This window comes from Hypanus sabinus, chromosome 1 (assembly GCF_030144855.1).
Source record: "Hypanus sabinus isolate sHypSab1 chromosome 1, sHypSab1.hap1, whole genome shotgun sequence".
NCBI lineage: Eukaryota > Metazoa > Chordata > Chondrichthyes > Myliobatiformes > Dasyatidae > Hypanus > Hypanus sabinus.
In genome coordinates this window covers 190,631,657-190,657,529 of record NC_082706.1, presented here as the reverse complement: position 1 = coordinate 190,657,529, position 25,873 = coordinate 190,631,657, and the positions used below count along the sequence as shown (strand labels likewise).

The window sequence follows — 25,873 nt, the reverse complement described above, 5'->3', positions numbered from 1 at the left end:
TCACAGGACACATTCTACACAATTAAGAAAGCTCAGCAACACTTCTACTTTCTGAGGAGACTGAACAGAGCTGGACTACTCATATCCTTCTACAGGTGCACAGTCGTGAGCATCCTAACATACTGCATTATTACCTGGTACACAATCTGCACTGCAGTGGGTAAAAAGTCTCTAAGAGTACTCAAAACTGCCCAACCCTATAGTATTTGACTCCAAGGGTAAGCCCCTGACTATATGCCCTACCTATATCTCTCATAATTTTATATATTTAATCAGGTTGTCCCTCAGCCGTCAACACTCCAGAGCAGACATTTCCAGGTTGTCTAACCTCGCCTTTAGTTAATAGTCTCCAGTCCAGGAAATAAACTGGCAAATCTCTTCTGCAACCTCTCGAAAGCCGCCACATCCTTCCCATACTGTGGCAACCAGAACTGCACACTATACTCCAGAGGAGGACAAACTAAAGTTTTATACAGCTGCAACACGATGTACCAACTTGTGCTGTCACTTTCAGGGAGCTATGGATATGCATGGTAACACTGTTATTGTCAATAACAATTTGAAAGGAGCCTAAAAGTCCTAGGTTGACCTGAAATGAAAAATACATTTACTGGCACAAGGGTAATATGCTAGTGTGTCTAAAAATAATCAAAGAAAACAAGCACATGCCAAAAAGATGAAATACAGGCAAAAACACTAGAACCACCAGAGACTACGCAATGCTTGAGGATGGAGTCATGAAGTTAACATTTCAGATCACAAACATTTTGTTTGATGTTAGCTGTACTTCACATTCCCTGTATAACATAACAGTATAGCAGAGTACTGGCTCTTCAGCCCACAATGTTGGGCCGATCAATATATATATCCCCTCCACAATCAATCTAACCCTCCCCTCATACACAGCCCATAGGACCTCATTTTCCTGAACCCATTTGCCAATCTAAGTCTTTCAGACAAACCTACTGTATCATCCTCTACCACCACAACCAGACATGTATTCCAGGCACTCACTACTCTGTAGAAAGTTCTACCTCTGACATTGTCCTTAAACTTTCCTTCACCCACCTTAAAACAGATGTCCTCTGGTATTAGCCATTGCTGTCCTGGAAAAAGGTGCCAGCTGTTCACTCTTTGCCTCTCATATACACCTCAATTAATACGCCTCACATCCTCTGTCATTCCAAAAAAAAAATCACTAGCTCATTTACCTTTCCTCATAAACATACTCTCTAGTCCAGGCAGCATCCCGGTAAATCACTGCATCCTCTCTAATGCTTCCACATCCTTCCTAAAATGGGGCAAACAGAAACAAACACAATATTCCAAGTGTGGTCAAATCTAACTTTCATGAGCTGCAACATTACCCCACAGCTCTTGAAACTCAATCCCTTTTTAATGAGGGCCAGTACACCATACAACTTCTTAACTACCCTTTGACTTTGAACAGCAACTTTGACTTATTTATGGACTTGCATATCAAAATCCCTCTGATCCTCCAAACTAAGAATCCTGCCATTATTCTACCTTTTAAGTTTGACTTTCCAAGGTACATCACCTCACGCTTTTCAGGATTGAACTCCATCTGCCACTTCCCTGCCCAGCTCTGCATCCTATCAATGTCCCGCTGTAACCTACGACAACCTTCGACAAGATTCACACCACCAACTTGTGTGTCATCTGCAAACTTACTAACCCACCCATTCACTTCATAGAAACATAGAAAACCTACAGCACAATACAGGCCCTTTGGCCCACAAAGTTATGCTGAACATTTCCCTACTTTAGAAATTACTAGGCTTAGCCACAACCCTTTGTTTTTCAAAGCTCCATGCACTGCAAAAGTCTCTTAAAAGACCCGATCATATCCACCTCCACCACCATTGCCAGCAGCCCATTCCACGCACTCACCATCTCATCTCAGTCATTTATAAAAATCACAAAGAGTAGGGGTCACTTCTGGGTAGAACACACTCCACCTACTACCACCTTTTGCCTTCTGTGGGGCAAGCCAATTCCACAGAAATTCTACTTCCTTGGAAAACACAAATAGGCTCACAAGGAACAATCTGCCCCTCATAACGTCATGCTGACTATCCCCAACAGGACTGCTCCTCCAAATGCTCATAAATCCTGGCTGTAGAATCCTCTACAGCTGTAGCTTACCCACCACTAATATTAAAACTCACTGATGTTTCCAAGATTATCTCTATTAATTTTCTTGAACAATGGAACAATATCCACCCTCCAATCCTCTGGTACCATTCCTGTGGCCAAGGAGGACGTCAACACCTTAGCCATCACTTCCCAAAGTAACCTGGGGTATATCCTGTCCTTCCTAGGGACTTATCTATCTGAATATTTTTCAGAAGCTCCAAAACTATCTCCTTCTTACTCTCAAGATGCTCCAGCACATTAGCCTGTTCTATGTTGGCCCTGGTGAATACAGAGGCAAAGTATTCATTGAAGACCCTCCTGCCTCCAGGGATATGTTTCCCCTTTTATCGCCAAGAAGTCTACCATCATCTTCCTGTTCTTCAAGTACATGTAGGACAATCTAGGACTTTTCCTTGATCCCACTTGCCAACACCTCATGTACACTTCTAGCCGTATGTAAGCTGCTTCTTCAGAAGCTACCTAAAAATTTTTGAACCATTCTATCGTTGATTTACTCTTGTGCTTCGGATCATTGTCTTGTTGCATCATCCAACTTCTACTAAACGGTAGATGGACCGCTACTTTTGACATTCTCCTGTAAAATGTCTTGATACAATTTTGAATTCTTTGTTCCCTCAATGACCGCAAGCTGAAAGGTCCTGAGGCAGCAAAGCAGCCCCAAACCATGGCACTCCTTCTATCATGCTTCACAATTATGATGAGGTTTTGGTGTTGGTGTGCAGTGCCCTTTTTCCTCCATAGTGGCGTGCATTTCTGCCAATAATTTAAACTGTCCCAGAAGCATTGTGGAACATGGCCTTTTGCAAACTTGTGACATGCAACAATTTTTTTGGATAGCTGTGGTTTCCTCCGTGGTGTCCATCCATGCACACTATTCTTACTCAATGTTTTTCTTATAATGGACAGATGAACAGAGACCTTAGCAAGTTCCAGAGATTTCCGCAGGTCTTTTGCTGTGACCCTTGGGTTCTTTTTCACCTCCTTCAACATTGCATGTTGTGCTCTTGGAGTGATCTTCACAAGATGTTCAATCCTAGGGAGAGTAGCAACAGTACTGAAATATCCCTACATTTGCAGTCAATTTCTCCTACTGTGGACTAATGAACATGTAGGTCTGTAGATATGCTTTTGTAGCCTTTTTCAGCTGCATTCACCCCTACAATTCTTCTCCTCAGATCCTCTCGAAAGTTGTTTCAATTGAGGCATGGTGCACATGGACAGATCTTTCTTGAGAAGAGCAGACTCTGTCAGTAACCTGACTTTGTGTGTCTTTCTTTAATATATAGGACAGGGCACATCTGCAACCCACACCTCCAATCTCATCTCATTGACTGGAACACACACAAAATGCTGGTGGAACGCAGCAGGCCAGGCAGCATCTACAGGAAGAAGTACAGACCACGTTTCGGGCCAAAACCCTTCATCAGGACTAAATGAAAGAAAAGATAGTAAAAGATTTGAAAGTAGAGGGGGAAGGGGGAAATCCAAAATGATAGGAAAAGACAGGAGGGGGAGGGGTGAAGCTAAGCTGGAAAGGTGAATGGCAAAAGGAATACAAGGCTGGAGAAGGGAGAGGTTCATGGGACGGGAGGCCTAGGGAGAAAGAAAGGGGGAGGGGAGCACCAGAGGGAGATGGAGAACAGGCAAAGAATGATTGTGAGAGGGGCAGAGAGAGAAAAAAAGGAGGGGGGGGGCATTAACAGAAGTTAGAGAAATCAATGTTCATGCCATCAGATTGGAGGCTGCCCAGACGGAATATAAGGTGGTGTTCCTCCAACCCGAGTGTGGCTTCATTGACTGGAACACCTGAATCCAAATAGCTTTTGCAGAAGTCACCCCTTATCCTTCTGAATTGTAGTGAATACAGGCCCAGAGCCATCAAACACTCGTAATACATCAAGCTATTCAATCCTGAAATCATTTTCATGAACTCTCTCCATTTTCAGCATGTCCTTTCTAAAGGGCCCAAAACTGCTCACAATACTCCAACTGTGGCCTCACCAGAACTTTATAAAGTTTCAATATTATATCCTTGCTTTTATATTCTCGTCCTCTTGAAATGAATGCTAACATTGCATTTGCCTTCCTCAACATAGATTCAACAAGCAAATTAACCTTCAGGGAATCCTGCAAAAGGACTTTCAAGTCCCTTTGTGCCTCAGCTTTTTTTATTTTCTGTCTATTTAGAAAATAGTCAACTCTTTCATTTCTTACACCGAAGTGCATTGCCATACACTTCCCTACAGTATCTCCCATCTGTCACTTCTTTGCCCATTCTCCTAATCTGTCTAAGTCCTTCTGTAGCCTCTCTGCTTCCTCTAATTTTTCTTGGTACATAGACAATGCTGGCACCATAACTTACTGGACACTTCAATTTTCCGGTTGTGGACTTTATCAAACAGTAATGGTTATGTTGCTTGCCCTTAACAACGGTAAATAAAGATATCCAATATATTAACACTGTGACAATCGACCAAACTTTCAACACGAGATGTGCAACTGATGCTCCTATTAACACTGTTCAAGACTATTATAAAACAGTGCAAAATGCTGTTACAGAAACTTTGTTAAGGAACTGCAATGTTAATTGTATCCAAAGTGACTACATTGACAGAGGTGGCAATCGAATTTGTTTTGTTACGGGTGTAGATGAAATTCATTAGATTTTGCAAATATACTCATCTGGTCAATCAGCAAATATTTTATCACCTTTCTGATTGGATCTTCATTGATAGGGTAGAATGAATGCAGCACAACTGAGAATAGGCCCTTTTCCCCCTATATCTGCTCCACTATTCAATAATGGTGATCTTCTCTTTTCATTATCACTTTCATACACACACAGACTTCATATCTCTAACTTCAACTAATATTAAAAAATCTATTGATTTTTTATCAACAACCAAGTCTCCACAACCCATTGGTTAGAGAATTCCAAGGATTTACTTTCCTCTACATGAAGAGACTGCCTCTCACATCTGTTCTAAATATTGGCACCCTTAATCTAAAACCCCTGATTCTCAACAGCCCAGCTAGATGAAACATCAACAGACCTGATGAAGCATATTGACCCGAAATGTCAACTGTTTACTTTTTTTTCCCCCAAAGATGCTGCCCAGCCTGCCAAGTTCCTCCAGAATTTTGTGTGTGTTGCTTTGGATTTCCAGTATCCGCAGATTTTCTAATATTTGAGAAGCATCAAATCTCTCTACCCCATCAAGCTTCTTAACCATTTTGTACATTTCAGTGAAATCATCTTATTACATGCAGGCCATTTAATCTCTTCTTATATGATAAAGCATCATGCAAGAAATTAATCTACTGAACTTTCAAAAATATATCCTTCTGTCAGTAGACCAGACATGTATTTAACATTCCAAAATGCAGTGTCACCAGGGCAGAATCCTCCACTCTTCTGCCTTTTGCCAGAGGCTAAAATACAACTTGCCTTCCTCAGTGATTTGAGTGTAAGGACACCAAGATCCCCCTGAAGAGTAACAATCTTCTGTCCCTCAATATTTAAAAACTACTTGACGTTTATAACCTTTCTACATTATACTTGCCTCGCTCATTCATTTTACTCTGCTGTGTTTTCTAAAACTAACAAAAGGCAAGCCATGGCCATTGCTTTACAACTGCAATGCTGATAAAGTCCATAATTTCAAGCAACAGCCCATCATTGGTAACCCATCAAGTGGCAATTGTGAAAACAATATTATTGGTAATGCTACTGAAGCTGGCGTTCCTCTATATTACAGGTACACTCAGTTGAAAGCTTATGATGTCTTCATTCTTCCCTTTTCTACAAGACTTCAGAGAAAATCCATATTCAGTCTCCACAACCCAAACCAAAGCAGTTAAATACACAGGCAAGCACACATTTTCTACAAGCAATATCTTATGCCAATTTTGCCATTTTTATAATTAGGCAAAAAAATCCACTCAAACCAACAATGTTGTAAGTGTGAAACTAGTGCCAAGTGTCAGATAAAGTGGCAAATGCTACCATTGTTATCAAAAGCAACTCTGAATTGCTCATGCAGCAGCTTCATATTAAACAATCTCAATTAAACAATATTTCAATGACATTGACAGCTTCCTGCCCAATTACAACAAATTTAATGCCTATTTCCCAAGATTCCTTTATTCTTTTTCTGTTTAAAAAAAATCTTTAATTACCAACTATCCACAGTCTTCGAAAGTTAGAATTCAAAGACTCAAACTTTCTGAATAAGGAAATTACTCATCAACTTGTATCTGAATTGCCAACCCTTCAATGAATGATTCTGTCCAATGGACTCTACAATAGATGAAAGAGCCCCTCAGCATCTACCTTATCAATCCCTCAAAATCTCTAAAGACTTAATAGGATCGCTACTTGTTCTTTTAAACCCGTGATTGTAAACCCGTGATGATTCTTCCTTAAAGAATAATCCCCTCATTCAAAAGATTCAATGAACAAACCAAGCACCCTGTACTGCTTTTAAGGTAAGTATATTATTCCTTCGGTGTAGAGCTATGCACAGTATTGCAGACACAATCTCACCTATTACTACAGGCCTTTCTTATTCTTGTACTCCAAAGCCTTGTCATGAAAGGTTCAAGATCAGGTTTATCACCACCGGCATGTGTCCTGATAGCTAACATATTATTTCACTTTTAACTGCTTAGCGTTAACTACAGCAAGTCAAGTTTATTGTCATTAACTATACGCGTGTGTATAATGTATATAGAAAAGAGACATTTCTCCAAACCAGGGTGTAAAGCACAGTAGTACACATAATAACTCATGAAGGTAAAGGATAAAATCTACAGATGAATCACACATAAATAACAAACTAAAGTCTGTAAATTAAATATTGTAAGATACAGAACAGATAAACCAGTGACACTCTGAAGGCGGTGTGGCAGGAGTTCAGAAGCCTAATGGTCTTAGGGAAGAAACTGTTTCTCATCCTGACTGTTCTTGTTTTTAAGCATCAGAGTTTCCTGCCTGATGGTAGAAAGTCAAAGAGGATGCTGGATGGATGGGTGAGATCCTTGATAATACTAGGGGCCCTGCGTATGCAGCACTCCTGATAAATATCCCTGATACATGGTAGGGAGACCCCTATGATCCTCTCAGCTGTTCTCACAGTCTTTTGTAAGGGCTTCCATTTTGCTGCTTGGTTGTTCCCATACTAGATGGAGATGCAGCTTGTCAGGACGCACTCAATGATGCTCCTGTAAAATGCAGTTAGTTCCTATGTGCCAAGTAAAAGCACAATCAAGACCACCAAGCAACTGTTCATTGTTCTATTCTTTCTATTAAAATAATGGCAATTTGCAAAATAACAAGTCATGAGCCATTGTCTTAAGATACGTCATATGTAAACTGTTGACATCTTCCTCATCAGTTCACTTTACCACATATTGATATAATTACTTTGCTCTCTCACCAAGGCTATGAACTTAAAGATTGTAAAGAGCCAAGGACCCAGTGCTTGGTCCTAGCTGTATCATTTTTTGAGCAGATGGGGCTCGTTAGCCGTGGTTGGAAGCTCATCTGGGAGAACAAAATCTCTGATCTCAAACCTCTGCTGTCTTGTGTCTATACCCATTCATGGGGAGGGCTATGGAGGTAAACACAGAGAGAAAAATCTGGAGCTGGAGTCTAAGGCAGTCCTACATTGAGTTAACGTTGACTGGCAACTCCTGCGACGCTGCTGGTGCCAAACTATATCGGGTTCATCAGATGCATGAAGAGGGCAACAGCTTGATCTCCATATTGATCTCCTGGCTTGTGTATCCAGATAGCTAGGACACAACATCCATGGTCGATTCTGACCAGCAGAGGCTCATCATCATCACCAATGCGCCATTATAGTAACAGTTTAACAAAATGAAATAACACCAAGATTCTTGCTCATAACACTAAAATTTCTACCAGTAATAGCCATTGACTTATTGCACATAGAAACCTAAATGATGACTCAACTTGATTCTGAAAATACGTACTTTCCCTAAAAGTTATTACACCTGCTCCAAATAACCCACCAGAATTACAGATTCAAAACAATAACTGTTTCTGACAACCATCTCAGATAAAAGCTGGATTAACAATGGATGACAGCTCAAAACAGGTACACAAAATGGAAATCTTTCACACTGACCATAAAAAATGCTTTGCAGATATTTCAGACTCAACGATACGATGTGCTATAATAACAAACAAAACACTTCAGGGACTGATGTTGGGTGGGACTACAGGTAGATATAATGGGTTAAGGATGCAAGGTGAAAAATTTAAGGAAACATGAGGGGAAACTTTTGAAACAGAGGGTCCCAAGAGTGTGGAATGAGCTGCAGCACAAGTAATGCATGTGAGGACAATTTCAAACTTGGAGAAGTTTGAATATGTACATGGATAGCTGGGTTATGGAGGGCTATGGTCCTAGTGCAGGTAGGTTTAAATGGTTTAGCATGAACTAAATGGACAGAAGGACCTGCTTCTGTGCTGTTCTCTTCTATAACAGTTTGCAAATCTTTTCCATGATGTAATCTATGCTTTCTTTATACAATAAGACTGAAGCTGCATGGGGGGGGGGGGGGGGGGGGTAGGTGAAGCGTCATAATCCATTTTCATTCAAAAAAAAGGTCATTCAAAGGTAGTGGTTAATTTTGAAGCTCTATTTACAGTAAGTAGTCAGCTCTAACTACAACACATATTGTTTTAACAACAACCGAATGAATTGCTCTCAACTAACACAAAACAATTTCGTGAAAAGTAAAGCTGAGAGTGAAGAAAGCATTAAATCCCGAAAGAGTAACGTTTAGTTACACTACAGCAAAGAAGCTATATATCTTTTTTAAAATCGCCCAATTCTACATAAATTTATTTTTGGGCGATCATAGGCAATTCAACGTCAGTAGTTACTCTCAGATCCTCATTTGCAGCAGTACATTAATGTTTTCCTGCTTCAATTGCTATTTTTCGGAGTTAACTGTAATTCATATCCATTGTTAATGAGGACATTTTTAAAGAGTATTTAAAATTGTGTTGTGTCCAATGAAGGTTCTCGGCCTCGCCGCGGCGCGGCCTGCACCGTACAGATTTTTGGACAGTCAACAATGATGAGCCCCTAGCCCGGCCTCCGTTCCCATACCTGTCGGTGCGCTGTCGAGAATGCGTAGGTCGTAGGCCCCGGAGCAGCGGTAGTTGGCGGCGGTGCCGTTATCCCAAACCACCACCACCTCCTCGGGGCTCTCAAAGCTCCTGACGGTACCCACATGCCCCTCTCCCCCGTCCTGCTTGCCCCATTTCCAGTCGGGGCCCCGCACCACTCGGGCCCCAACTCCCTCCATCATCACCCGATTGTTCCTGGCGCCGCTCATTGCCGAGCCCGGGGACTCAGCTCGGTGCCGGCGACGGCAGCGGAGCGCGAGGGCAACACGGGCGCGCGCGCTTCCGCGGGCACCCAACCGAACGGTTTTTTTTTGTTGTCGGGAGATCCGGGACCTCAGCAGGATGGAAAGGCGAGAGCCGGGCAAGGCCACGCGTGCGCGATCGCCCTCTACTCGCCACTAGGCCGCCGCCATGTTTCATACGGGCATCGAGCTCCTGCAATTTGTCCCGGGGTCAGGAGGTAGTTCTTGCCCGGTACGTGCGATAACTTAAAAGGTAGTGAAGCAGAATGGGGAGCAGAGATAATAATGTCAAGCTTGCACTCTTAGGGTGAGTATCACCGAGGCTGGTTCTCCAGTGACGGACTGATGGAGCCCTGCAATGTGGCTAGTTGTCTTTTCCATTAAACACTCTGCGGGACTTCCCACCCGTTGGGCGTAAGAGACACTACTTCAGAGAAGAGTAATAGAGTTAGCTCTGACTAATGGTCATATTTTTCTTGGGGAGCTGACCCAGATTTTGTTTGGACTGTTTAATATTTTTTGGGAGGGTGTGGGCATCGCATATGTTGGCCGTCCCTATTTGCCCTCGAGGGGTTGATGAAGTACTTTCTTGAACTACCGTGCTTCTTCTTTGACATGTACTCGCACAGTGTGTTTTTAGACCAAGGTACGATGAAAGGATAGATGCTGCCTGACCTGCTGAGTTCCTGCAGGCATTTTGTGTGTTACGGGAGTAATTACGATGTATTTCTATTTCAGGGTTGGAATGACGCGGCACGGAAAGGAGAATCCACAATAAAAGGTGTTCCTGAGTTTTTAATGCCCTTATCCTTGGTGGTTGAGATTATGTATTTGGAGGCTACTGTTAGACCAGTATCAGCAACGTACTTTGTAGAGGATCCTCGTTGTGGTCGCTGTGTGCAAGTGGTAGAGAATGAATGTTTAGGGTGGCAACACACACAAAATGCTGGTGGAACACAGCAGGCCAGGCAGCATCTATAAGGAGAAGCACTGTCGACGTTTCGGGCCGAGACCCTTCGTCAGGACTAACTGAAAGAAGAGATACTAAGAGATTTGAAAGTAGTGGGGCGAGGGGGAAATTGGAAATGATAGGAGAAGACCAGAGGGGGTGAGATGAAGCTAAGAGCTGGAAAGTTGATTGACGAAAGTGATACAGAGCTGGAGAAGGGAAAAGATCATGGGACGGGAGGCCTTGGGAGAAAGAAAGGGGGAGGGGGGAATTTAAGGGTGGCGGATTGATCTTTATTGCTTATGTAACTGTTCTCATCGAGAATATAACATGACTTCGGGGTATGAGAAGGTGAGTTAAGAAATTATACTTTACCTCTGATTTGTAGGTCAATCTACTGGCTGATCATTGGCAACTCCGTAATGTTGTTCGATCCCTCACTCATCAACATTATGTGATCACAACTGATCAGATATTTAATCAGCAATTAACAAATAGCAAGATTGTTAATTTCAAGGTTGAGTGTTTTGCCGTCCGCCAGGCTCTTAAATTTGAAGTTAGTCTGCAATCAGCCAATGTTTGCGTGTTGCCTAAGTCGTCTTTGGAACGTTTAGTTTATTGAGGGACCATGAAGGAAGTTCAACATTTTACAACCATCAGAACTTTCTGCTCTAATGAGTGAAGGCCATCAACGAAGCAGCTCAGGACAGTTAGGCCTAGGAATTCCTGCAGTGATGCTCTGAGGTGAAGTAACAAGGGCACAGCAGCGAAGCAGTTAGTGACACACTATTACAGCACCAGTGACCTGGGTTCAATTCCAGCCTCTGCCCGTAAGTCTAGAATTGTAGGTTCCACCTGTAACCGTGTGGGTTTCCTCGGGGTGCTCTGGTTTCCTCCCACATTCCAAAGATGTAATGGTTGGTAGGTTAATTGATCACATGGGGGTAATTGGGCAGAGCAGGCACACTGGACCGGAAGGGCCTGTTACTCTGCTATATCTCTAAAAATAAATAAAAATAAAACAATTTCCTATGTGCAAAATGATTCAGTCAATGGAGTTATTTCTTCCCTTAGTAAAATTGCTGGATTTATTTGATGCATGCACAGTCCCTAATAACAGGTATATGTATATTTGTGTATTTGGAGCCTACAGCCTTTCTTCACGGGGGAAAAAGTGCAAGCCTGAGAGTGTGTGCAGGCACAAATTCAAAATTTAGGTTATTATTTATTTATTGAGATAGAGTGCAGAATAATCTCTCTGAGATACACCACCCACAATCCTCCAGTTTAACCCTAGCCTAGTTATGGGACAATATACAATAACCAATTAACCTACCAACCAGTGCATGTTTGTGCTGTGGGAGGAAGCCCATGTGGTCTTGGGGAGAATGTATAAACTTCTTACAGGCAGCGCAGGATCCTTTTAATTCTCAATCAAATCACAAGCCCTTCAGATATGCAAATACTTACCTTTGTTTCAACATCACTTTGATATAAAACAAAATCTGTCATTGTTATTGTATTCTTGAGAGATTGTGTGTGAACATTGGCTACCCTGAGAAGGAACGGGGGTACTTCTGTCTTAAAATATATAAAAAATGTTGACTTCAGTGTGCGATGGAGAAGAATGTAACTGGACTCCTGGCATGAAAATTCTGTGTCATCTGTCTTAAATAAGTGCTATTTATTTTCAATGATCCATTGTCACTGATGCCACTTATTCTAGATTCACTCACAACATAAATCATTCTCTTAACTTCCAATCTATCAAGATCCTTAAAGATCTTCTATACTTTAGACTGGTGCTTTCTTTTTCTGAACTCCAGCTATTCCAAGCCCAGATTGTCCAGCGTCTCCATCTGAACAATCCGGCTGGTAGCAGTCTTGTAAATCTCAAAACTGCTTCCAAGTCATTTGCATTCTTTTGTAAATAAGGGCTCCAGCATTGTACATGATACTCCTGATCTACTAGCCCAACCCGCCCTTCCTCTTATTTCTTTGCACTGGCTATCTTCCCTCAGAGTTCTCAAACTGGGGTCCACAGACCTCTTGGTTAATGGCAGGGATCCATGATATAACAAAGGTTAGGAACCCCTGATCAACACTCTCAGAACTGATTCAGTTCATGACCTGAAACATTAACTGTCCCTTTCCTTCCACAGACACTTCACCAACACTCCACTGTATGTTTTAATTTTGTTTTATTGTAGAATGTTCAAGTACATTTGCTATCAAAGTACAAAAAGACCTAAAACATAGGCTAAATGGCCTAATTCTGCTCCTATTGAGTCTGCTCTGCCATTCAATCATGGCTGGTTTTTTTACCCCCTCCTCAGCCCCACTCCTCTGCTTTCTCCTCGTAACATTTGATGCTGTGGCCAATCAAAAACTTATGAATCTCCACTTGAATTACACCCAGTGACCTGGCCTCCACAGCTGCCTGTGGTAAAAAAAAATTCCACAAATTCACTACCCTCTGGCTAAAGAAATTTCTCTGCATCTCTGTTTTAAATGGATGCCCTGCTATCCTGAGGCTGTGCCCTCTTGTCCTAGACTCCCCCACCATGGGAAACATCCTTTCCACATCTACTCTGGCTAGGCCTTTAATATTCAAAAGGTTTCAATGAGATCCACCCTCATCCTTCCAAATTTCTGCATGTCCAGGTCCAGAGCCATCAAATGTTCCTCATATGATAACCCTTTCGTTCCCTGAAACATCCTTGTGAACGTCCTCTGAACCCTTTCCTTAAGCTCATCATTCAGCCCAGAACTGTTCACAATACTCAAGGTGAGGCCTCACCAGTGCTTTATAAAGCCTCAGCATCACATCCCTGCTCTTGTATTCTAGTTCTCTTGAAATGAATGTTAACATTGCATTGCCTTCTTCACCAACAACTCTATCTGCAAATTAACCTATAGGGTGTTCTGCACAAGGACTCCCAAGTCCCTTTGCATCTCAGATTTCTGGGTTTTCTCCCTACTTAGAAAATAGTCCACACATTTATTTCTACTACCAAAGTGCATGACCATGCATTTTCCAACATTGTATTTCATTTGCCACTCTCCTGCCCATTCTCCTACTAATTATTGGCCTAATTTATGTGCTCAAGCCTTCATTGAGAATTACCTCCGCCAATCTTCATATCATACCATCTGCAAACTTGGCAAGAAAGCCATCTATTCCATCATCTAAGTCATAAAAAGAAGTAGTCCCAACACCGACCCCCGCGGTACACCACTAGTCACTGGCAACCAACCAGAAAAGGATCCTTTTATTCCCATTCACTGCCTCCTATCAATCAACCAATGCTCTAACCATGCTACTAACTTTTCTGTAATACCATGGGCTCTTAACTTGGTAAGCAGCCTCATGTATGGATTCTTGTCAGGCCTTCTCAAAATTCAAACATAAAACATCCACCACATCCTCTTTATCTATCCTACTTGTAATTTCCTCAAAGAATTCCAACAGGCTCACCAGGTAAGATTTTCCCTGAAGGAAACCGTGCTGATTTTGTCCTATCTTGTCCTGTGTCACCAAGGACTCCATCACCTCATCCTTAACAATCGATTCCAACATCTTCCCGACCACTGAGGTCGGACTAACAGGTCTGTAATTTTCTTTCTGGTGCCTTCCTCCTTTCTTAAATAGCAGAGTGACAGCTGCAATTTTCCATTCCTCTAGAACCACGCCAGAGTCCAATGATTCTTGAAAGATCATCACTAATGCCTCCACAATCCCTTTATGCTACTTCTTTCAGAACCCTAGAGTGCAGTGGACTGGGTGACTTGTGCATCTTTAATTCTTTTAGCCTTTTGAGCGGCTTCTCCTTTGTAATAGTAACTGCACTCACTTCTCTTCCCTCACACCGTTCTGCACCTAGCACACTGCTAGTGTCTACCAGAGTGAAGACTGATGCAAAATATTTATTTATTTCATCTGCCAGCTCCCTGTCCCCCATTGTTATTTCTCTGGCCTAATTTTCTAGCGGTCCTATATCCACTCTCTTTCATTTTTAAAATACTTGTAAAAGCTTTTACTATCCAGTTTGATACTGTTTGCTAGCTTGCTTTCATATTTCACCTTTTCCCTCTGAATGATTCTTTTAGTTGCTCTCAACTAAAATCATAATCATATTGAAATCAATTATATTGTGATCACTACCTCCTAAGGGGTCCTTTGCCTAAAGCTCCCTAATCGCCTTCAGTTCATTACATAACACCCAATGCAATATAGCTGATCCCCTATTAGGCTAAACAACAAGCTATTGTAAAAAGAGATCTCGTAGGCTTTCAACAAACTCACTCTCTTGAGATCTGTTACCAACTTGATTTTCCCAATCTACCTGCATGTGAAAATCTCAAAACCATCATAAGATTGCCCTTTTGACACACCTTTTCTATTTTCTTTTGTAATCCGTAATCCACATCCCAGCTACTGCTTGGAGGCCTGTATATAACTGCCATCAGGGTACTTTTACCCTTGCAGTTTCTTAACTCAACCCACAAGGATTCAACATCTTCCAATCCTGTATCACATCTTTCTACTGATTTGATGCCATTCTTTACCAGCAGAGCCAGGCCACCCCTTCTGCCTACTTTCCTAACCCTCCGATACAATGTGAAACCTTGGACATTTAACTTCCAACTACAACCATCCTTCAGCCATGATTCAGTGATGGCCACAATATCATACCCGACGATCTGTAATAGTGCAACAAGATAATCTTATTTCTTATACTCCGTGCATAGAGATATAACACCTGAACTGCTGCATTCACTGCCCTTTCTGATTCTGCATCCATAACACACTGATTCTCACTCTGCTGCCTGCAATTATGTCCTAGTTTCTGCCTGCCCTTCCTGACAGTCCGTCTGCACACTACCTTTGCTTTTTTCTTTTACCATATGTCCTGTCCTGAATTCCATCACTCCAATTTCCATCCCCTTAACAAGTAAGTTTAAACCCTCCCCAGCAGCTCTAACAAACCTGCCCATGTGAACATTGGTGCCCCTCGGGTTCAGGTGCAACCCGTCCCTTTTGAACAGCTCATACCTCCCCCAGAAGAGATCCCAATGATTCAAGAACCTGAAGCCCTGCCCCCTGCACCAGCTTCTCAGCCACACATTTATCTGCCAAATCATCCTGTTTCTACCCTCACTGGTGAGTGGCGCAGGTAGCAGTCCAGAAATTACCACCCAGGAGGTCCTGCTTCTCAGCTTTCTGCCTAGCTCTATAAATTCTCTCTTCAGGACCTCTTTGCTTTTCCTTCCTATGTCATTGGTACCAATATGTACCGAGACATCTGGCTGCCCCCCCTTCCCCTCCAAAATGCTGTGGATGCGTTCCGAGTCCCTGACCCTGGCACCTGCGAGGCAACATACCATCCGGGTGTCCCGTTCACATCTACAGAATCTTCTGTCTGTTCCTCTGACTACTAGGTCCCCTATCACTACCACTCCCTTCTTCCCCTTCTGCACCATAGACCCATGCTCAGCGCCAGTCACCTGGTCTCTGTGGCATTCCCCTGGGCGGTCACCCCCCCCCCAATGACAGTATATCCAAAACGGTACACTTATTATTGAGAGGAATGGCCACGGGCTGCTCTACGCTAACTACCTAATCACATTTCCATTTCTCCTGACAGTCACCCGGCTACTCGCCTCCTGCAACTTAGGGGCGACTCCAATCGATGATCTCCGCACTCTCCACTACAAGCTGAAGGTCATCCCAGCTGCTCCTGATCCCTAACACGGTCCACAAGGAGCTCCAGCCGGATGCACTTCACGCAGGTGTAGATCCTGCAGGACCCCAATATCCGGCATGAAGAACACACAATGGCCATTTAAATTACACTCAGTACCCCTGACACAGTAAGGAAAAAGGGACACGGAACAGAAACTTACCTGTACGACTTACCGGGAGTCAACGCCTCTTCCGAGCTGTAGCCTCCTTTGAGCCAAAGCCTGACTCTCCCACTCCGAAGTATGGCTGCTCTGCTCTGCCAAACATTATGTGGATTTTCTGGTGTAGTCTGTTTTGTCATGTACTTTTGCGATATCATTCTGGAGGAACGTTGTCTCATTTTTTAACTGCATTGCATTTGTGGTTTCTAAATGACAATAAACTGAATCTGAATGTAAACACACAAAATGCTGGCAGAACTCAGCAGGCCAGACAGCATCTATGGGAGGAGGTAGTGACGGGCCGAAACCCTTCATCAGGAGTGAAGTAACATGGGATGGTGGGGAGGGGATAAGAAGTGGGGGGAGGGATGAAGTAGAGAGCTGGGAAGTGATAGGCTGGAGGGAAATGGGCTAGGGGGAAGGTGGAGAATTATGGGAAATAAAAGAGAAAGAAAGGTAGGGCTGGGGGGAGATTATAGTGAGGGGGGGAGAAACGAGAGAGAAAGAGAACCAGACTAAAATAATAGATAGGGATGGGGGTAAGGGTGGAGGGCAGGGGTATCAACGGAGGTCTGTGAGTTGAATGTTCATGCCGGCAGGTATGAGGCTACCTAGGCGGGAGATGAGGTATTGCTCCATCAACCTGCGTGCGGCCTCATCTTGACGGTAGAGGAGGCCATGGACAGACATGTCGGAGTGGGAGTGGTCTGTGGAATTGAAGTGTGTGGCCACAGGGAGATCCCGCCACTGCTGGAGGACTGAGCGCTGGTGTTCGGTGAAACGATCTCCCAGTCTGTGGTGGGTCTCCCCAATGTATAAATGGCCACATCCGGAGCACTGGATACAGTATATCACCCCAGTTGACTCGCAGGTGAAGTGGTGCCTCACCTGAAAGGATTGTCTGGGGCCTGGGATGGTGGTGAGGGAAGAAGTGTGGGGGCAGGTGTAGCACTTCTTCTGTTTGCAGGGATGAGTGGCCGGAGGAGGTTGGGTTGGGGGGGGGGGATGAATGGACAAGGGAGTCGTGTAGGGAGCGACTGGAGGGAGTGGCGGGGAGGGGGAGATGTGGCTGTGGTGGGATCACGTAGGAGGTGGCAGAAGTTACGGAGGATTATACATTGGATCTGTAGGCTGGTAGGGTGATAGGTGAGGACCAGGGGGACTCTATCCCTGGTGGACTGGTGGGGGGATGGGGTGAGGGCAGAGTTGATGGTGGACGAAGGGAAGCCCCTTTCTCTAAAAAAGGAAGACATCTCCTTTGTCCTAGAATGAAGGGCCTCCTCCTGAGAGCAGATGTGGCGGACGCAGAGGAATTGAGAGAAAGCGATAGCATTTTTGCAGGAGACAGGGTGGGAGGAGGAATAGTCTAGATAGCTGTGGGAGTTAGTAGGTTTGTAGTAGACGTCGGTGGATAGGCTGTCTCTGGAGATAGAAACAGAGAGATCTAGAAAGGGGAGGGAGGTGTCAGAAATAGACCAGGTGAATTTGAGGGCGGGGTGAAAGTTGGAGGCGAAGTTAATGAAGTCGACGAGCTCAGCATGCGTGCGGGAAGCAGCGCTGATGCAGTCGTTGATATAACGCAAGAGGAGGACAGATACCGGTGTAGGCTTGGAACATAGATTGCTCCACGTGGCCAACAAAAAGGCAGGCATAGCTAGGACCCATGCGGATGCCCATGGCTACACCTTTAGTTTGGAGGAAGTGGGAGGAGCCAAAGGAGAAATTGTTAAGGGTGAGGACTAATTCTGCGAGGTGGAGAAGAGTGGTGGTAGAGGGTGACTGACTGGGTGTGGAATCCAGGAAGAAACGGAGAGCTCGGAGACCTTCCTGGTGGGGGATAGAGGTATATAGGGACTGGACGTCCATGGTGAAAATGAGGCGGTGGGGGCCAGGGAACTTGAAATCTTTGAAGAGATGTAAAGCATGGGAAGTATCACGGACATAGGTGGGAAGGGATTGAACAAGGATAGATAAAACAGAGTCGAGATAGGCAGAAATGAGTTCAGTGGGGCAGGAGCATGCAGAGACAATGGGTCTGCCTGGACAGGCAGGTTTGTGAATCTTAGGTAGGAGGTAGAAACGGGAGGTGCAGGGTGTGAGAACTATAAGTTTGGCGGCCCTGGATGGGAGATCTCCTGAGCTGATGAGATCGGAAATGGTTTGGGAGACAATGATAGTTTTTCATTAATTCTTCTGTATTTCTTTATTTTGCTGTGAATGTCAGTGCGAAAATGAATCTCAAGGTAGTATATTGTAGCATATACATAGTTTGATAATAAATTTACTTTGGCTTCTTTTTTCTCACAACCACTTCTCCAGACTCAATTGCTCTGTTAGCCCTTTTCCTCTTTACATGCTCATGAAGACTTTTCCTATAAGATAGTTAGTTCCCTCCTGATTTTTTCCCTTCTGGTAGTCGTTGGTTTAGCCATGAATGATGGTGTTTCCCCTTGGAATTTTTCTTTCACATTGAAGTTCTAAGTTTTCTCATAAATCCCTTTCAAATTCATCTAATTTCATGACTTCATAATTGCATAATTTAAGTTTAAAATTCTCTTCTTAGATCCATTAAAAATTCAATCATATCATGTATGTTTTCTTAGGACGCTTTCACTCTGAGATATTTTTGGAGAATGCCAGGACGAGTGTGGGCTGCTGTTGGAAATCAGAAATTGCAGTTACTGGAAATTTGAAAAGAAAGATAGAAAATGCTGGAACGGACACAAGGCCAGACAACATCTACGGAAAGAAAAAATGGATTTAACACTCAAGATTGAACACTTAACAACACATCTGCAGAAGCTGCTGAGTGTTTCTGAGTATCAATAGTGTTAGGTACCCGTAACAGTTTAATGAGCCAGCAGCAGTCGACCACGCCTGGAGTCTGGTTTTGATGTTAAAACCACCATCTTTATTAGTATCTACTTAATATAGCAACTTAAACAAGAATAATCAAAAGTTAGCAGTATTATGGGTAAATATAATTCCCAAACTATTCAGCTCAGGGGCACCAGGCTTAAAATCTTGAGATGGTGAGGTATGAAAGTTCAGTTCATCCACAGCTTAAATTATGTGAGAGAGATATTTGTAATCCAAGGTGAAGGTTGAGAGAAGGCATTTACGTCATATTCCACAGGTTCCACAGTGATAAAACAGGATAACCTACAATCGCTGCAGGTTTTAACTGTCATTGTTTCATATCCACTTATGAATTATCACCAATAGGAGCTTATCACAGAGGTACTGTCTTCAAAGGGAACTACCACCAAGGGTTAACACATAGGTAGATTCCACAAAGTTGCCCCCATCACACAATGTGATAGCCACTTATCGATGTGCTGGGTCAATGCTCAACCCACCTTCGTGGGCACTCGAAAGTTTCAACCAGTGACTCCTTAGTCACTGGCTGCCTTCCATCATCCGACTCCAACTGCGACTGACTGTGTTTGAGCGAGTGTCCTTGCTTAAATCAAAACAAGCTGCAGAGTCAAATAGTTCCGCCCCTCTCTCTTTCTTAGTAGGAATCAAACAGGAGCCAAGAAAGCTGGTGGCTGATGTCACTCAGGCACTCTCTCTCAAAATGACAGTCCATGGCAAGATAAACCTAGGGGTTCATCACAATAACAAAAAACATTAACCCAAAATGTTAACATTCTCCTCTCTCCACAAACGCTGCCTGAGTTATTGAGTATTCCAGTAATTGCCAATTTTATTTCACATTTCCAGCATCCACAGATTTAACTTTGCAAAACAAATCATTTCTGTAAAGAGTGAACAAGCGGCATCCCAATTACAGACATGATTTGTACACAGAAATAGTACATGTACAGGTTCCAAAGAATCAGAATCAGGTTTAATATCACAGGTATATGTTATGAAATTTGTTGTCTTGCAGCAGCAGTAGAATGCAATACATAATAAAAAACATGAATTACAGTAAATAGATATTAAATAGTTTAAATAAGTAGTGCAAGTATAGAAATAAAAAAAGTAGTGAGTTAGTGTTCATGGGTTCAATGTCCATTCAGAAAATAGATGGCAGAGCGGGAGAAGCTGTTCCTGAATTGCTGCGTGTGTGCCTTCATATTTTGGCAATGAGAACCAGTTGAATATAATACCAAATTAAAATATCAGATCCAAATTTCCCTCGTTGCCTTTCTCCCTATTCTGATTTTTAATTTTATTTCTGACTGTGGAGTATTTTTGCTATTTCTTCTTATGCTCCTTGATAATTTAACCCTTGTAACTTTTTATTGATTTCCCAGTTTTTTTTAGATCTGTTTCTAAAAATTTTCATTTGTTTATTATCCTATCCTTTGTTGTTCATATAATTTTTGTATGTTTCTTTACTTACAATTTGACCATTTTGTTTTAAATCCATCTTTGCTGTATTACTGCTGGCTCATTAATGATTTAGTGTCATGTATTTCTTCTGGACTCTAATGAACACTGAAACATTTTCAGGCAATTGTCATTTCTTTATTAGTCAGCATATACTTTTTCATTTAATTTTCCTAGTTCCAATCTCTTCTTCCTAAAATCTGCTTTTGACCAGCAATTAACTTGCATCTGTGTCTGGCACATGTTCATTTCAATTCTTGACTTAAGTTCAGACTTATGGATTAGAAATGTCAAGCCATTAATAACTTTGCAGCAACAGATGGACTTGTATTGTTCTATTCACATCTATTGAAACATCTCCAGCATGTCTGGCAAATTATTCAATTCCCATTCTGCCACGATTATTATGAAAGCATCAAAAGGATCAATTGTCCTTGCAGGGCAGGCAGGCACCAAGATTTCAAGGTTCAAAGTAAACACATTGTCAATATGCATTTATGTCACCATATACGAACCTGAGATTCAACTTCCTTGCGGGCATACTCAGTAAATCCAAGAACCATGTTAGACTCAATGGAAGACCACACACAACAGGGTGGACAAACAGGCAATGTGCAAAAGAGAACAGAAAATATAAAAGAGAAAAATAATAATAATAATAAAAATGAAATAAGCAATAAATATTGAGAACATGAGATGAAGAGCCCTTGAAAGTGAATCCATAGGTCTGGGAACATTTCAGTAATGGAGCAAGTGAAGTTGAGTGAAGTTATCCCCACTGGTTCAAGATCCTGATGGCTGAGAGATAATAACTGTTCCTGAACTTGATGGTGCGAGACCTAAGACTCCTGTGCCCGCATAATATTTGCAAACAAAATAATGCTCAAGCAATTATTTCCTCTGTGAATTAAAGCAAACTGATAAAGAATCAAAAGGATCCCAAAACTTGAAATTAGGAATTGAAATAGAAAGGTAAGATAGGTTTGTAAGAAAATGAAGCACAAGACACTGTTGATGCCCAAGCCATTAACCTAGTTGTTCTCTTTTCTGATGCTGAGATTGATTTTATGATAAATCTCCAGTCACAAATTGTCTATAACCGACAATATTCTTTCTCTGTAAGTGGCAAAAAGTAGAGAAGGGACATCACAATGATTTAATGAAGGAGAATGAGCAGACAAATTTCAGAATTGTTGAAGTACAACTTTGGTGTTCTTGAATTTGTTTTTTAACTGAGAATTGTACCTGGATCATGCATTATTCATTTTACAAATAAATGTAAATTTGCATGACCATTCCATGTTGCAAACCTCAAACAGATACAAGTGGTTAGTCACAGTTATTGATCCAATTATTTTAAATTTCTGTGGGTAAAATAAAAACTTCTGTCAAGCTAGATTGAAACATACAGTGAAATGTATTGTTTGTGCCAAATCAAATCAGTGAGGATTGTGTCCACATGTGCTGCCATGTTTCCAATGCCAACATAGCATGCTCAAAACTCCAACCCTAATCATAAGTCAAAAAAGTTAATTATAATTATTTTAGTGTTCACACATAAAAATATGATTTTATATCATACTCAGTACATAGTTTGGCACGACGTGTTTGTTTCTCAGGTGCTTTTGAAGTAACTAGTTCCCTGCATTGAACTAGCAAAAACAATCAATTCAAAGGCACAATAAATATTTTGCACTGGCATCATTATTATCCATTATTGTTCATCATTATCCAATATCTTAATTTCCTTGCCATCAATCTTCCAGACTTAATGAATCCAAATACCAAAGTAGACTTCTTCCTTTGAATGTCAATAAAGTTCACAATCCTACAGTTGATTGTAAGCACAATGGTATTTACTTTTGGAAAAAAAAGTTAAAACAGTTCATTATGTCAACTAAAGTAACTTGAATCCAGCCTTTGACATAATCATTTTAAACTGGAGTGATCCTATTTATCTTGGAACTTACACAAAATGCTGGGGGAACGCAGTGGGTCAGGCAGCATCTATAGGGAGAAGGGCTGTTGACGTTTCGGGCCTGACGAAGGGTCTCGGCCCAATACGTCAATAGTGCTTCTTCCTATAGATGCTGCCAGACCTGCTGCGTTCCACCAACATTTTGTGTGTGTTGCTTGAATTTCCAGCATCCACAAATTTCCTCATGTTTGCTATTTATCTTGGCTTTTGTTTGTACTACACTTTGGAGCAGAATCCTTTGCATTAACAGCAGTCACAATATTCATTTTACTTTTTGACCAATAAACTTTGAAGAAAGGTCTCTATTTTCCTGTAATGTGATAATCACACAGATATTTCACTTATTCAGACTAAATACTTAGCCTGCCAGTGCAAAAGGTGACAGACAGTCAAGGGAGCGACCGTGAAGTAACACTCTTATTTAACTTACGGTAGATTGGTTTGTTCAATAAATTGTGCACCACACCCCAGTCATGTGTGGACTTTAGCAATATGTATCTGTAGTTTACTTGCATCTTTAGAGGTATTAAATTTGTGCCTAGGTCATTATTACTTAGTTAATTTTGCATAATCCACTTTTTACATTCTTTTTCCTTCATTGTTGGACTTCAATAGCATGCCTTCATCATTATCAAATATTTTAATTTCCTTGCCAGCAATTTTCCAGACTCAATTAATCCAAATACCAAAGAAGACTTCCTTAACAGTAATTACCTGTCTTTCACCACTTCCTGTCCTTTCCAAGGTCTTTTGTCTTACCATACTACCTGGTGTTAACATCACATTTCTCTTCCTTGCTTTTAAACCTCATCATTGTTCCAGTAGGATGGCAGCGGGTTTAGCCGCAACTGCATCTCAAAGGTGTCATTGTTCATTCTCTACATCTTTTTTATGATCGCAAGACACTGCAGTGTATTAAGAACATAAGGTACATACAGACAGACATACTTTATTGATCCCGAGGGAAATTGGGTACTGTAGGTCTACCTCATCAACGAGTTGCTCGATAGCGGTGGAGCTGGATTTGTTGTGCCGCAATCCAAGCAGGAAGGCATCAGAGGCAATGTGCACTCCCCCCAAAACAGTGTAAATGGTTGTCTTGGACATTTTTCTGGTGTTTGGAAGACCCTGTTGGACTTTGGTAATGTAGAATACTGGAAGCCCAGTTCACTGGTTCATTGGCAAGAGAGCTGCGTGACCTCAGCTGTTGCAGCCACCCAGGGGAGGAGACGCTGGAGATGGTGTGGCATGGCGAGCATCCGTGCTTGTTTAGGGGCTGGACCCTACCATCACTGCTGCCTTCTGGTGTTCGCTCAGTGGAGAACAAGTTGGACTGCAGTCAGCTGCAGCTGCACTAGTGCGAGATGAAGAACTGCTGTTTGTTCCTGCACATAACGTGGCTCCAGGACAACATCCCAGAACCATCAATCTACAGGGACTTGAGTATATTATTACCATATTTTTGTGACTGTATGTTTTACCGCCATCATAATTATATGTGTTACATATGCCTTGTGCTGAGTGTGACTGATGATGCTCCTTGACCTCAGAGGAAAGCTGTTTCATTTGGCTGTATTCATACGTATGGTTGAATGACAATTAAACTTGAACTTGTAATATTCAGTAGACTTGATCCACACTTACCAAATTTTATCCTGTCCTGTTAAAGACAGAATTGCACACTTCCAAGAGTTGCAAATAAAATTGAATGCCACCGAAGACATCTAGTTCTTAATACTGATGAAACAGTAGCAAATGTTGGGCTGAAGTCATTTTTTAACAGCCTTGTCTAGCGAAGTTCTGTGGGTGCAGTTACTGGACCTTGAGCACCATCACAATCCTTCTCCATGTTAGACATCACACAAGCTGTTTGAAGCTCGTTTCTTTTCGCCTCTCCACTTACCGGTATCGTAAACTTTTTCGTATGTTTCCACGATGACGAGGGCAAACAGTTCATTTTCCTTGATAGCATCCTAATGCAGAATTTTGAGAATGTGATAAAAATAGAAGATACTGGAGACCCTCAGGATCTAGCTGTGGAAGAGAGAAATAAAAGTTCACATTTCAGGTGAATAATACCCAAAACAAGCAAGAGTAAGGCAATATTGATTTTGTGCATAAATTTGCCATAATTGGGATGAGGTTTGGGTACATCAGTTATAAGTTTTTCTTCCCTACACTTTGTGGATTTGATGAATAGGTTTTCATTCTTTGTCAGCATCAGGGGCACACTGGAATAACTTTAGCTGAGTTTTAATTAGATATGACCTGCAGACCTTTGGCACGATAGCCAACGTATTGCCAGGATTCCAAGCACTCAGTGCTTCTTAAGGGAATGTATATTGACTCAGCTGGGCACACTCAATGATTCAGGAACAGGTTCTTCTTCTCCATCTTCAGATTTATGAATGGTCCATGAACACAACTTCATTATTCCTTTTTCTTTGCACCATCTATTTGTTTTGTCATTTATAGTAATTCTATATCATTTCATTGTACCGATGCCTGAAAACAACAAATTTCACATTATATAAGACAGTGATAATGAACCTGATTCTGTTTCTAATGTGTGCTCCTTAAAAATAGCTATCTAGGGATTAATTACATTTATGAATGAAATACCAGCAAGCATTGGAAATTTTTTTCTTGTACCTCAGAACCCCATACTTGTATGGAGAATGCTAATAGAACCTCAGCATGATGGCTCATGATAATTCCCAATTGGCTTCATTTCTCAGAATGAAATATCCAGTACCACAGACAAACCTTCAACTGAAGCCAAAATCACCTCTTAGAAATTCAGCCCGGCTTTGTTTAGTTTAGTTTAGTTTATTTTTGATTTCTAATTTGGGTTTTTTTTTGACATGTTATCATTTTTTTTATACTATGTTTAATTACATTAAGAGTTTGGGAGGCTTAGTCTATTAGTGTTGTTTATAGCTTTTACTTGTATATACTGTTTACCAACAATGTAATCCCAATCTGTCATACTACTATTGTTACTATGCTTATGTATTTGAAAATTAATAAAAAGATTTAAAAAGAAAGAAATTCAGAAATTGTTTTGATGCTTTTACATTAGCTTATTTTATTTAAAGGCACAAAATCCCATT

At 41.8% G+C, this 25,873-nt stretch overlaps 1 protein-coding gene and 1 long non-coding RNA gene across 3 annotated transcripts in view; one reads left to right on the top strand and one right to left on the bottom strand.

The window, feature by feature from the left end:
• The window catches only part of mib1 (MIB E3 ubiquitin protein ligase 1), a 144,386-nt gene extending 134,698 nt beyond the window's left edge, over positions 1–9,688 (bottom strand). For both annotated transcript variants that reach the window (XM_059983790.1, XM_059983800.1), the window contains exon 1: positions 9,324–9,688. In XM_059983790.1, coding sequence (XP_059839773.1) covers positions 9,324–9,552 — 229 coding nt within the window. In that variant the 5' untranslated portion in view covers positions 9,553–9,688. The remainder of the gene's footprint in view (positions 1–9,323) is intronic.
• A 76-nt stretch (positions 9,689–9,764) lies between these two features.
• Positions 9,765–16,739, top strand: LOC132401704 (uncharacterized). Its single transcript, XR_009514680.1, has 3 exons — positions 9,765–9,892; positions 10,324–10,366; positions 16,183–16,739. It is a non-coding gene; the product is annotated as an uncharacterized LOC132401704 (long non-coding RNA).
• The last annotated feature ends 9,134 nt before the right edge of the window (positions 16,740–25,873 follow it).